We start from the raw sequence: 14,223 nt of genomic DNA, 5'->3' as shown, positions 1-14,223 counted from the left end.
TGCCTGATCGAAGTAAGGTGCGTTGGGGTAAGATTGAACGGGTTTTTCATCAGCGGTAAGACAAAAAATCGTCCTCATTATGGGCGACTTTTCATCTTGCCCCGCATGAAAAAACGCTTTCAATTTTACCTTACTTACGCATCTTACTTATACAAATACGACAATTCTTGCCTTATGAAGGTCTTTCTACACATTGACCTTACACTACATTATTTTTATGGGAATTCTACGTCATTCCTACCCAGAATAACAAGCTCTTTCGATTCTAATAGGCAAAAATTCTTCTTTTTCTAATAGTTAAAAAGTTGTAAAAAATGTCGCAAAATTTCGGTAGGGTCAAGGAGTACCGGCCGTAGTAGTAGCCGGGTACAGTGTCTTTATGTTCAATGTTGCCTTTGGAAACTGAAAACATGCTTGCAGTAAGAAAAAACGCCTCTTCTTTGACAGGCGTTTCGGCAGCTATTCCTACCTCTACCTTCCATAGCTATTCCGTTCCATTCAAAGAACTTATAAAGAACGGCTTTACAATATTCAATATTAAAAAATAAACGACTTATAATGATGAAGAGGTAAGTAATAAAATATTAAATATGTATATTTTTCGTATTCTTATTAACATTAGGTTTTTATGTTGATTACGACGTTTAAAGGAAAATATTAACACAATAAGTAGTCATGAATTGGAACAAGTATAAATTTTAAAAAATTGGAAAAGTGAAAAGCACTAGTTCGCGAAAACCAACTTTCCGCACGCTGAACAGCTACGTAAAGTAGTACTTTTTGAGCAACTGTATTAAAAAAGCTATAAATGCCTCTGTGGCTAACAGTCCTGTTAAAAAAACAAAAAAAAAAACAAATACTGCCCAGTATACAGTGATTTATGTTTTATGTAATATTGCATTGTAATAATGAACCTACTGTTTTATGTTAAAGCGTAGATAGTAAAATACTAATAGTATGCAATAAAGAGCTGACAAATTACCTTCTTAAGTTAGTATGTAGGTAAGTAGAATATACAGATTCACTATTGCTATGATTTATTCATGATTAAATTATGAATTTGAGAAATGCAAACTTGAAATTGCTTAATCTCCTAATTTGTATCACACATACGTCAATATATACCTACTTATGGACAAATTTAGAGGAATGCAAAAAAAGGTTGAATTACTGGATTACAGCACCAGTAATTCAAACAGTAATTACAAAATTAGTAATTTAACTTTTTTTGCGTTTCTCTTAATTTGTCCACAGTGTATTAATTTATCTAATCTTACTAACATTTTAAATAAACACTCTTTATTGGATCACAGTGGCGGATTTGCCCTAAGGCCAAGTAGGCCCGGGCCTAGGGCGGCAAGACGTTAGGGGCGGCAGCAAGCAAGATGAGTGATGAGAAAGGGGCGGCTAGTAGTTAAAGTGCGTTGGGGTAAGATTGAAAGGGTTTTTCATGCGGGATAAGATGAAAAATCGCCCGTAATGCTTTGGCATACAGACGATTTTTTTGTCTTACCCCTCATGAAAAACCCGTTCAATCTTACCCCAACGCACCTTACTACAAGGCCTCGGGCCTAAGACTGCAAATCTGCCACTGTTGAATCACCAAAACGTACGTACATAATCAATTTAAAAAAACTACCACCGATTCGGGAAGATAAATCGCAAAACAACGTCTACCTAAATGGAGTTGGTTACTCTGTACCTCTTTAAAAACTCTTAAATAAGTTTTTCTCATGTTCCTTCGTCACCTGAATAAGCATAGAGCAAGGAACCGTCGTCATGTACTCATTTTGCGTTTTAGACACTCCTAAAATAGTGCACTCCACCTCTTCCTTACCATAATAATTTGTCTCCGCATTCATTGTCATCGCACGCATTACAGACACGGCCACAGAGCACGGCATTCTACCCGTGACAGTTCGGTTAGAATTGTTTACAGACAAAGTACAATTAACTAAATCTTCGTGGATCGGATTGGTCAGTTTCCCGTTGTCATAATATTGCCGGTCGGCACGCGTATTCCATAATGCTAAGCTTGATAACAGTTTACCGACTCCACCACCGCTCAACACTTCTTTTGATGCTGTACTATTCGCTATATTATCCTGAGGTGCATGAGGTTGAGGCATAAAGAGAACATTATTTGTAGCTTGACTGGAAGTTGTTGGTTTACTTGACGTTGCAGAAGTTGTGCCGTGCAGTCGATGCTCGTCGATCGTTCCGTAGTTCCCAGGATCGTAGCTGGGATACGAGGACATTGAAGCGTCACGGTATCGCTCCTGTTCAAACGTAGGATGTTCTAGTTGTTCAACGATACCTGGCATACCTGTCGGGGGATAGCTGGTGTTAATTTGTGAAAACACGTGTCTGACAGGTCGTGATTTTGGTTTTTGGCTTTCTTGATCGTTCGAAGGGTGTAATGTCTCATTATCTGATGAAGGATAGTCGCTATTCAGCGAACATTCAATCTTAAGTTGCGCTGTTTTACCTCTGAAGTTTTCATTTTTTAGTTTTGAAGACAGATCTCTAGGATGAATCGCGTGTGTATTTTGTTTCTGCGGACCACCGAAGGCAGGTAGTAGTCTCTGTGCATCAGGGTCCAACTGCTGCAGTACCGGAGCGTTAGCCAGGTTCTCTGAGACAGCTGGTTTAATATTATGGCTGTAAGGAGGCACGATACGGCTGCTCTTTCTGGTCGGGTAGCGACGGGCTTCGCAAACGGTATATAATATCAGGAGAGTGACAAGTATTTTAGTTTTCATCTCCACTGTCTTCCCTCTTAGTCTTGTAATTAGTTCAAAGTTGGAATTTTATGCGATATTATTTACCTTGATGGTGACTGTCGGTGGTCGATGGTCGGTGGTAGACAGACTGTTGTCTGCGTTAAGCGAGAACTCATCAGTTTGAGTTGTCCATAACACAGATACCGATTTAAACACTGTTAACGTTGCATCGCTGTACAGGGTGGAGCGGATGAATTAATCAGTATTGGAATAGATAGATAACGGCTGCCTTATAGTAAAATACACCGAGAGCGGAACTCTTCTGTGCATTTTTTGACACAAAATGTTGGTCTTAGCCGAGAAAAATCAAAGATTTTCGTTTTACTATTGAAAAAGGTACCAAATTATAATATTTGCCATCGACCGTATGTTTTATGGAGTAAAAGTTTTATTGTTTGTTTTTTCCATGGCAAAAATAATAATTATTTTGTGCTAATTTAGAAACTTGAAAAAAAACTGCATCATATAGAAAACTATTGTATTGCGTTTCGAAGGTTGATTAGACTGAAAAAACTACTTATATAAGCATAATATATAATGAAAATTAGACATGTTTTCGTGTTTTTTTCTATCGAGCCAATTTATAAAAAACCGTTAAGGGTTTTTGTAAATTTTGCTTGGTGTCTGCCCTCGCAAAAATAGTCTAGTTTGCGTTGAGTTTTTTCATGGTATTTCCCTTGATTTAACTGTGTAAGAACTAATCATAAAAACTACAACGTTGCATTAGCCCTCTCCCTCTTTAACAATGGTAACTCTTATCAAGTTATCACTGTGTTACCTTTCAACGCGTCCTGTATAAAAGTGACTGCCGTTTGGGTCATCTGAGTAAGGACATATGTAAACTATCGGCCGGCTCACGTTCTGTATATCATTTGAAGACGCATTCTGTTTGTATTAACAGGTTATCAATCTCATCTGGATAACATAACAATATCTCACGGTTGAAGAAGTCACTTTGAACACTGACAGATCATATTCAGATCAAATTCATAAACTGTTATTACAATCCGAATGCGCCTCCAGTTTTGGTTTATACCAATCCAATAACGAGGATGAGCTGAAGTTTAACTCGAAACGATATTATAACAAAACTTGATAAGTATCAACAAAGATAATTAAGAAGACATAGTGTGCCCATTCCTGTTTAGGAGACAAACTTTCCGTTCAAAGAAGAGTTAGAACACCGTTATCAACAATTTAAACTAAAGCCTCAATTTCATACAAACATAGTCCTCATTTTCCTCTCTGGATATTAACATTTTGAAAATATTTTGATACAATTTGTCGTATATCAACCATAGCTATGCCCCTAAGTTGATTTTTTTCGTATTTTTAATTTTATTATTATAACAGTTAGGAGCATCTAAAAATTTGTAAACTATGTGCAATGCATAGTTTCGGTGCACCAAGGCGGGAGTCATTTTGATGACGTCATTCCGCTGAAGTAGATGGCCGGCGCCGCTGTCTCCCGGCAGTTTTGGAGACCCAGTACCATGCCCAGCAACATACTAAAAGTTGAAAGCGGTTTCCGGATCTGACGAACTATATTCCCATAAGGTAGTGCACTATAAGCTTATTTGTTACAGGTCCGACAGAGAGCGTCGTCAGAGAACCTGATTTCAGACTGGACGTATCCGTTGGATGACTCCGCCATTTCTTACGGCAGTCGGAATTATGACAGTAAGTGAATATAGGCTGCCATTAAATGTGCCTGCTTTGCTCCAAAATCCAAAATAAAGTTCTTCTAGTTTAGTTTTATTTTTAGATATTATTGATTTTCAAAATATTACTGTTGATACTCTACTATGATTTTTAACTAGCTAACACATCGCCAAATTGGCATCTAACCCCTAATTCGCTATCGGAAACCAATAACACTGGCACAAAAATAGCTGGCAGATGACCAACTATATCATAAGGTCAAATTATATTTGTTCTAGCCGTGCCTCGTATACCGAGCGAGCCCAGTGTCGTGGACGGTGGAAACAACTGGGTGTCGCTAGCCTGGCCGAAACCGGACACGACCACCCCTGTCCTTGCTTATAAAGTTGAGAGCTGGTTGCTTGGCAAGGAAGGAGGCGCGCGATGGCTTGAGCTGGGAATAACCCCAAGAAATTGCTTCGATGTGTTCAACTTAAAGCAAGGAGAGCATTATCACTTTAGAGTGACTTTAAGAAATCGCTACGGCTGGGGTGAATCCGTACAAACTTCAACGCCAATAGGAATTGGCTTGACTGGCGACCGTCCCGAGTTTGTAGACATACTACCAGGACAATTGAAAGTCCTCATTGGAACGACGGCGAACTTAAGTTGTAGCGTTAAAGGCAAGCCTGTACCCGAGGTTGTTTGGATGAGGAATGGTCAGGAGATCGAAGACGAGCGAATGAAGGCTTCGTTCAACGGGTACGAATGTAGTCTGGTGATCAGTGATGTCAGGGAGGAGGATGAGGCCAGGTACAGCTGCGAGGCCGGCAACGAGCACGGCCGGTCGTCGACGTACGCTCGGATGTCAGTCGTTACGGACAAACTGCTGTGGGAAGCTGATGCGAAACTGAAAAGGTATGTTGATATTTGAGTCTGATTAAATTCATAGTGAACGGCCAAACATGATAGAGAGTAAACTGGTTTCGAAATTTATATGATGAATACAGTGCTTCAATTCAATTCAATTATTTACTTCAAATCATTAGATCTATATAGTGTCAGTAAGTACAACAAATCATAAAATTAAGGCGAGCATAATAATCACATTTTTGACAGATTTTATCATATTTATTTTAATATATTTCTGTGTGAAACTAGTTAATATATTTATGAAGAAAAGAAGTAAATATCTAAATGAATTAAACAAAACGTAGTAGTTAAACTCAGAAGATAAATCTCAATAAATGTGTATAATTGTATGAACTTTTACGATTATGTCGACTTAGCGCCACTTGCACCATACCACTAACCCGGGGTTAACCGGTTAAACCTTTTTTTTTATCGCAGTGGTAAATACATTTACGTATCTCACGCCCGGGCTGCGCAGGCCCGTTGGGGATGGGGTGGTATGTGGGAACCGCTCCTCCCGTATTCCCTCTGTTACTCAGAGGGAGGGGAGGACCTGGAGTTACCATGGTTACCAGTATAATTTGACACGTCTGGGTTAACGGGTTAGTGGGATGGCGCAAGTGACGCTTATCTGGATTTCCCTCACTACCCGTAAATGTTGTTTGTCCCTTAAAATTGTTCCAATGTTATTTACCTATAAATTGATGACTGTCTTTTGTTTTAATATTTTTTTATCTCTTTTATGTTCAGTAACTACAGAGTCACTTTGTTGGAAATAGGCTTGCAGCTTTTAATTGTTTAATAATATTTCAACCACTTATTGTAACCCATTGTCTGGGGCCACAATATTATCCTCTTCTCAAAACTTTATTCCTGAGATTTCGCCCATCAACGTGCTCACTAGCGCTACTGGTAAATAATTGTGATTATTAAATTGAACGATAGATATTCAAAAAAGGAGGCTACATACTGTATTTTGTATTTAGGTACCGTTTGAATACATTGTAATAATTTCAGAGAGCGCTCCTCCGACGTATCCGGCGACTATCCTCCTCAGTTCACGATGCGGCTCCGTGACCGGCGCGTGCAGGCGACGTATCCGGTCCGACTCACATGTCAGGTCGTCGGGTGTCCGACGCCGAGCATCACCTGGTATAAGGACGGCGAGGAGGTGTATAAAGACAGTAAGTATTGGCTCTGTGAATGGTCAGGTACGCTTCATATCAAGACCGACTCACGTGTCAGGTCGTCGGGTGTCCGACGCCTATTGTCACCTGGTATAAGGACGGCGAGGAAGTGTATAAAGGCAGTAAATATTGGGTTCGTGACTGGTCTGGTACGATTCGTACACGTCCATCTCACGTATCACAGGGCCTACAGCGAACCACGTTCGTCGTGTTACCTCCCTGTCGCACTTGTACATCCTCCCTTAAATATGTAGGTAATGTTTTTACGACACATTTATATGTAGTTAGATATCTACCTAAGACACCTAAGTATTTGAAAGAAGCGTTGGCAACCCTAGCGTTGTGCCGGCGCGCGCGGTGCGGGGAGCGGCGCGTTGAAGGTCACTCTATTGACGTTTTCTTTGAGAGATAAATATCTGTTTGTAAGAACTTTTATATAATCTGTGCCATAGGTGTGGCTGTCAAAGGATTTATAAGTATTAAGTCCCCCTTAGTTCTATAAAGGGCGTCACAGCAGTTAACACACTTTTCTCCACAGATCGCCATACGCACTTCAAAGATGAGCTATTCCACACACTAGAGATCGCGCCGTGCACGTTAGAGGACGGCGGCGTGTACTCGTGCACGGCACGGAACTCAAGCGGCGCGGTGTCGTGCCGGTGCAGTCTCGTGGTCGATAAGGGGATCCGCGCGTACGTGGCGCCCGAGCTTTGCTGCGGCTTGGAGCCGCTTTATAGGCTCCGGGAAGGTAAATGAAAAAGAAAAAGAAAAGATTAATAAAGGCGCGCTCATACACCTGTATGGTTGTCAAAAATCGTGGATTCTAACCACTGCTGCTGCTGCTGTATTTCCTGAGACCAAGAAGAAACTGTTTTGTTTTTGAATTTAAAACCCTCAGTTGTGTACACAACAAAGTTCAAAATAGAATGTGGAATATGTATAAATGTACGCAGGGTATTAGGAGGGTATATAGCGCAGAAAAAAACTTAATAACTTTTCTTTTGTTAAAACTAACTAAAAATAACAATTCTATAACAATTTCAATATCCGCGACCCGGTCACGCACGGCCGTCCGCTCAGTGCTCAGTAAGCTGAGTTCGGAAAAGGACCTGAACTCACTGCAACTTAATTCTTTATCTTCTCAGGTGATGAACTCAGAATAACAGCCGTAGTAGAAGCGTACCCATCAGTCGGTGTGACCTGGTACCGCGACGGCATCCGTCTCCGTCCCTCCCGCCGGGCGGTCATGACACTAGACAGAGACGGACAGATAGAGCTGGCTCTGGCGTCGGTGACGGCGCGGGACGCGGGGGTTTATACGTGCACAGCGGCCAATGAAGTTGGGAGTGCGTCTACATCGGGAAAGGTGTTTTTTTTTAGCCTTCTTTGGTCTCCCTGTTTATTTCCACTCGACCCTGTCATCGGCATTTTCCCACCATTTGGGGTAGAATGCGTCCAAGTCGTCCCGGCATCTTTTCGGTCTGCTTGAACCCCGGCCTGCACCGTCTATGGTGTTCCGTGGGTCCCACTCAGTAACCATTTTGGCCCACCTTTCCGGGTGCATGCGACAGACATGCCCAGCCCAGTCCCACTTAAACTTAGCGGTCTTGACGCCTACATCTACAACAAGGTGTTTATATTCGTAAAAAAAATACAGGGTGGCTAAAAAATAAGTGCATTCCCATTGCCAGGAAGGTTCAAAGAGAATATAATCACTACGGGAGGTTTTGGGATTATACTGGGCAACTTTTACCATGGGACCAACCCCGATATTGAGAAAAAAAATTTGGCTGTTTCATACATTTCGGCTGGTCCATTTTCTATGGGAAGGTAATTTTTTTTTCGCGATTTCGTGGTTGGTCCCATAGTAAAAGTTGCTCAGTATAGTCCGAAAACCTTCCTGGCCCCTGGCAACGGGAATGCACTTATTTTTTAGCCACCGTGTAAGTGTATAAGGCGGACCGGGCGATTTCGTGGTTGGCCCCATAGTAAAAGTTGTTCAGTATAACTTACATATTCTGCCCTCAGAGTATGGTCAGACAACAAAACCACTCTGTATATATACGTATAAAACTTACATATGTAGTAAACAATTTAGCCATCGTATTTTCTAGGAAACGTTCGTATTTATCATCCTACTTCAGTTAACCTCAGTATAGTCTTCATCTTCTCAAATGATTTTTTCGCTTAAGGCAGTAATTTGTTAAACATAAGCCATTGTCTCTATTGTGACGGGCTCTAAGCTTCCAACTTTGGCACGTGGCAAATCAACAATGCCGTTTAACCCTTAAATGCATAATGATGTATATATGCATCGTATATTTGATGGTCCGTGGCTCAATATGCAGCTATCCAAAATCACATTTATTACTTTTATACAGCATGACACATCTATTTCAATTTATTAAAAAGTTATACAAAAAATCATGCATTTAAGGGTTAATAAAAACTTTTATAAAAAAAAGATAAACCGACTTCAAAAAGGATGAAATAAAATATTATCCTTTTTAGGGTTCCGTGTTTAAGTATATGCGTTACCAACTGATATGTTTGAAGTCGGTGCCAAGCCAAATTTTAAACCATATATTCATAGGGATTTTGGTGCAATTCGATAAAGATGCGGCTATATAAGTATGTACGTTGGATTACCTAATGCAGCGTACTACGTAGGCGAACAACACGCGAATGCGAAGCGGCGCGGCACGGCGCCTTAATTAATCCTTTGATACCTATATAGAAGTGTCCTACGTGGGCGATCTCGTTGCGAACGCGAACGAATTGGGCCGGCCGCGCCGTGCCGCGTCGCTTCGCTTCGTGTTCGCGAGTGTTCGCCTATGTAAGACGCGGCGTTACACGACGACAATAAACGAACTTCCTGTACACCTCAGAACAGAACACACGGTTGAACCTTCTTGGCGCAGTTCGTACCATGCTTGTCGGCACGTTAGTGTAAATCTAATACGTTTTGTCGTCGTATTTTTTTAAAGAGCATTTCTTACTAATTCTTAAACAGTCATAGCACGCAAGTGTGGGATGGAAGGAGAGGACTACATTTCAAAATATAAAACAATTCAAGGAACCTTCATGCAAAATTTCAGCTAAAGCGGTTCAGTTGTTTAGCCATGAAAAGGTAGCAAAGAGGCAGACATAAAAGCTTTCACGTTTATAACATTTGTACAGTTGTAATGGGATTTATAGACATAAAGTTGATTATTTTTGACTGGTATTGTTACTACTTGGAGTACTTGGCTTGGCACCGACTTCAAACATATCAGTTGGTAACGCATATACTTAAACACGGAACCCTAAAAAGGATAATATTTTATTTCATCCTTTTTGAAGTCGGTTTATCTTTTTTTTATAAAAGTTTTTATTTTTCCATTTTTAGTTTTAAGACATTGTTAAGAGCGTGACGCATGAATGAAAAACATAATCATGTTTATCTGTAAATTCGTAAACTTTATTAAATAATCAGAATTTTCGTCGAGTCCGTCTGGGAAATCATTCCTGTCAGTAAATCCATTCTCCGCCCCGCCACTGACCCAATCCCTCAAACCCCCCGATCACTCAACCTCACAGCACATCAACCCCTGATCACTGAACCCCTCGACCCTAAACCACCAACCCTTCAACCGCCATTCCCCGACCCCTAACCCCAGACCCCTTAACTCCTAACCCTAACTCCCAATCCCTTAACTCCCAACCCCTGTCTCCGACCCATCAACTCACCTCCCCTCAACCCCCAACCTCAAACCCCCCAAACACTATTACCCTCTACCTTCACCTCTCAGTCTCTTTGGTTGTTTCCAACACTACCTACATCAAAAATCATAATACACATACGAGGGAAGTTATCAGTAGCCTTACCACGAGTTTGACATTGATATATTCGCTATCGTGTGCGTAACTTACTGTTTATGCATGTCGCTTGTACTGGCGTATTAGTGTACAAAGTAAGTTACGAAGAATATTTAGTGCCAAACTCGTGGTTAGGCTACAGTTGCACTACATCAAATTGGTGGTATTGGTGAGGAAATGCTTGAGTTACTTTAGAAAACACCGAAATTACCATACACGTGCCTTTAAAAATTGAGGAGTTCCCTCAATTCCTCACGGATTCCATCATCAGATCAAAATCAAAAATATTACGAAAACACCTTGGAGAGGTAACTTCTTTCAAACAGAAAAAGTATAACTCAAATCGGATCATGGGTGCCGGAGTAATCGCTAAAATCATTATCATCAAAACAATCATCATCATCAGCTCCACTTCATCAAATTGGTGGTTTTCTAGAAAAAATGATCAAGTTGCTTAAGAAAACGACCAAATCACCATACATGTGCCTTTAAAAATTGAGGAGTTCCCTCAATTCCTCATGGATCCCATCATCAGAACAGCACCAGATTAATATGGGACCAACTTGGAAGTAGCTCCTTTCGAACAAAAAAAGAATTACTCAAATCGGACCACGGGTCTCGGAATAATCGGTGAACATACATAAAAAAAAAAAAAAAAATATATAGCCACAACCGAATACAGAACCTCCTCCTTCTATGAAATTGAAGTCGGTTAAAAAGCAACTGGATCGTGATAGTACTAAAGTTCAAATCATACTGACAGCTCATTCAAGATAACACGGTTTGGTAATGTGGTTCGGTCGACCACCCCGATATAGGCGAGAATACACAGAGCTCGTATTATTTTGAACTTTAGTACTATAGCGATTCAGTTGCTTTTTAAACGGCATTGTTGCTTTGCCACGTGCCCAAGTTGGAAGCTTAGAGCCCGTCACAATAGAGACAAATGCTTTTGTTTAACAGATTACTGTCTTAGGCGAAAAAATCATTTGTCCGTCTGTCTGTCACCAGGCTGTAATCTCATGAACCGTGATAGCTAGGCAGTTGAAATTTTCACAGATGATGTATTTCTGTTGCCGCTATAACAACAAATACTTACTAAAAAGGACGGAACCCTCGGTGCGCGAGTCCGACTCGCACTTGGCCGGTTTTATTGTATTAAGACTGACTGAAATAGCATAACGTTCGTGCGTTTCCGTGAAAATACGATGGTAAAGGATTATACAATATATCTTGAAATATGTTTCCTTTCATAAAGGTGGAGGTTATAGAGGGACCAGTGGTTGAGAAAAGGGCACCGCCGACACTGGTTGGTCCAGACGTTCCGTAAGTACATTTTACTAATTATAACTTTCGCGAAAAAAAGATGTAAAGTGCGTTGGGGTAAGATTGAAAGGGTTTTTCATGCGGGATAAGATTAAAAGTCGCCCGTAATGCTTCGGCATACGGACGATTTTTTGTTTTACCTCTCATGAAAAACCCGTTCAATCTTACCCCAACGCATCTTATTCGTAATATTTTGCGTCTTTAATATGCCATACCTACGATTATGTGTAGGGAAATGTGAAATAATTCATGATATTAAAAACTAAATTAAATGATAATATTAAAAATAAAACCAATGCACAAATAAAATTAACTGAAAAATACTTACGTAGAAGGATTTTTCTCATACGGTTTCTCTTGCCCCGAGAAAATAAACAATGTTTATCTTACCCCATCTTTATAACTTAGGTATGGTTAGTCTGTTTTGCCTTTTATTTTTACAGATTTATTACGACCGAAATATCAGCAGAAATATTAAACTAACAATAAACAACAAGAACAACATTTCTAACCTCTAGCGTCCCACGGTCCTGATACTAGTACAAATGGAATTTTAATATTTAAAATGGAACATAGTAGCTTTTGTTTTATCGTTCGATTTGAAAAAAAAAACAAATTCAATAGGGTATTTTCCACATGTTGAATTTTATGACTAAAACTAGTTAAATAGATAGAAAATGAGCAATTTATCACAATAAATTGGAAAATTAAAAAAAATATGGGTTTAATAAATAAATACATCGAAGTTAAACAATTTTTTTTTAACTTCCAAATAGGAAAAAAAATAATTGTACCATTCGATTCTTTACATTTTATTAAAAATAAAATTGTATGGCAACAATATACATACACGCAATATTTCACCGACAAAATCGCAATTTCCTTGTTTTCGACGGCTTCTAACTCTTCTAAGCGACAGCGACGTTACATGCTAACGTCACGATGTAATGTCATTTTGTATGAGCGTTTGATCAGTAAAGTGCGGGTGCCAGACTTTGACCATCATTTGTGACTTTTGTATTGATTTAAGACAATGGCTCCTCAATTTTATTAATTAATTATTAGTTATTATTTAATAATGTTGGGCTTTTATGATGAATTAAATATACAATTATAAATGAGTAATAATGCAATATGAATGACATTTAACCAAAGTTTTTGTTTATTATCATAATTTATTTAGCAATTTCCTAGTTCAATAATGTATTATTTGTAAATAGTTCAGTACCTAGTATTAAGATTGTTGCAGTGCCCTAACGGGGTATCATGTACCTACTTCAAAATGTTTTGTACCATCCTCTGTAATGAACATGATCGCAATAAAGATATATGAAAAATACAAACCTGATCGACTGGTACCATTCATACAAAATTGTAGTATACCCTATTATATTTTCTAATAGCACTGATTCAAAAACTGTATTTTTTTGTATATGGTGCGCCACTAGAAACCAAAACCTTAGGCCTCCACATTTTACAGGTATTCCAAAGAGCCCATGTTCATCCGAAAGCCGCGGTCTAGCGAGGCCTACGAGGGCGACACCGTCATCATAGAGTGCGAGGTCACGGGAGACCCCAAACCTGATGTCTACTGGTTGCGAGACTTCCTCAAGGTACAGTTTATTTTTATTTTTTTATTAGCCTACTTTGGTGTCCCACTGCTGGGCAAAAGCCTCAAATCGTTTTCTCCACTCGACCTTGTCATAAGCATAGTTAGTTACCTTTTAATAATAACTTGAAAGTTGAAACAGAACGGGATTCATTCAAATCAAAGTATTTTGTTAGTCAATACGGTTAAGGGGCTGTCAACACCCAATATCCTTAATATTGATGTTACTGTTTTTTAAGAAAAATTATTTGTTTTTGCAAAGTAAAAAAAAAATTCATTATATTTCAAAGACCGTGGCAGTACTCAATACATTATTGAACGAAATCGGCTCAATATAAAATACATAATTGCAAAAATTGTTCTTAAAATCACCATTAAACGGTTCTGTCTTTATTTTTTTTGACTTATGGGTCTGCAATTAAAATCACAATTTGAAAACATTTAAATACCTGTACACCGCTAATGAGTATTATATTAAGAGTCCACGGCAAGCTCTGCCGAATTGCACCTTCCCATACAAACGTAGTTCCGCTCTCATTTTAAAACTACGTGTTGGATTGTAATGAAACTTTGCACATACATGAGGTATATCTAGGTCTGTAATTGGTTTATATAGCTCCAGTTTATAAAACAAACGAAATAGAGCAAAATCAAGCTTTGTATGAAAAACTTACATTCGTTGTATTTTTTTGACTATGGTATTTAAGCTACCGACTCTTAAGGGTCCCCGGTAAGCTCGGTTCTCCATACAAACGTAGTTCCGCTCTCATTTTAAAACGACTAGCTAGATTAATCTGAAACTTTGTACTTACTATTATCCTATTGGATAAGGTATATCTATGTCTGTAATAATTAGTGTATGTAGCTTCAGATACTATAGTTAAAAATATTACAGCGAAATAATATT

General features: G+C 39.2%; 1 protein-coding gene across 1 annotated transcript in view; it reads left to right on the top strand.

Moving 5' to 3' along the window:
* LOC134754461 (titin homolog) overlaps nucleotides 1-14,223 on the top strand; it is a 105,366-nt gene that overhangs the window by 70,502 nt on the left and 20,641 nt on the right. The window contains exons 24-30 of the mRNA XM_063690795.1: nucleotides 4,370-4,463; nucleotides 4,724-5,342; nucleotides 6,354-6,520; nucleotides 7,062-7,271; nucleotides 7,669-7,889; nucleotides 11,640-11,707; nucleotides 13,188-13,320. Coding sequence (XP_063546865.1) covers nucleotides 4,370-4,463; nucleotides 4,724-5,342; nucleotides 6,354-6,520; nucleotides 7,062-7,271; nucleotides 7,669-7,889; nucleotides 11,640-11,707; nucleotides 13,188-13,320 — 1,512 coding nt within the window. The remainder of the gene's footprint in view (nucleotides 1-4,369; nucleotides 4,464-4,723; nucleotides 5,343-6,353; nucleotides 6,521-7,061; nucleotides 7,272-7,668; nucleotides 7,890-11,639; nucleotides 11,708-13,187; nucleotides 13,321-14,223) is intronic.

Source organism: Cydia strobilella, chromosome Z (genome assembly GCF_947568885.1).
Source record: "Cydia strobilella chromosome Z, ilCydStro3.1, whole genome shotgun sequence".
Classification (NCBI taxonomy): domain Eukaryota; kingdom Metazoa; phylum Arthropoda; class Insecta; order Lepidoptera; family Tortricidae; genus Cydia; species Cydia strobilella.
This window is presented reverse-complemented; position numbering and strand designations above follow the sequence as displayed.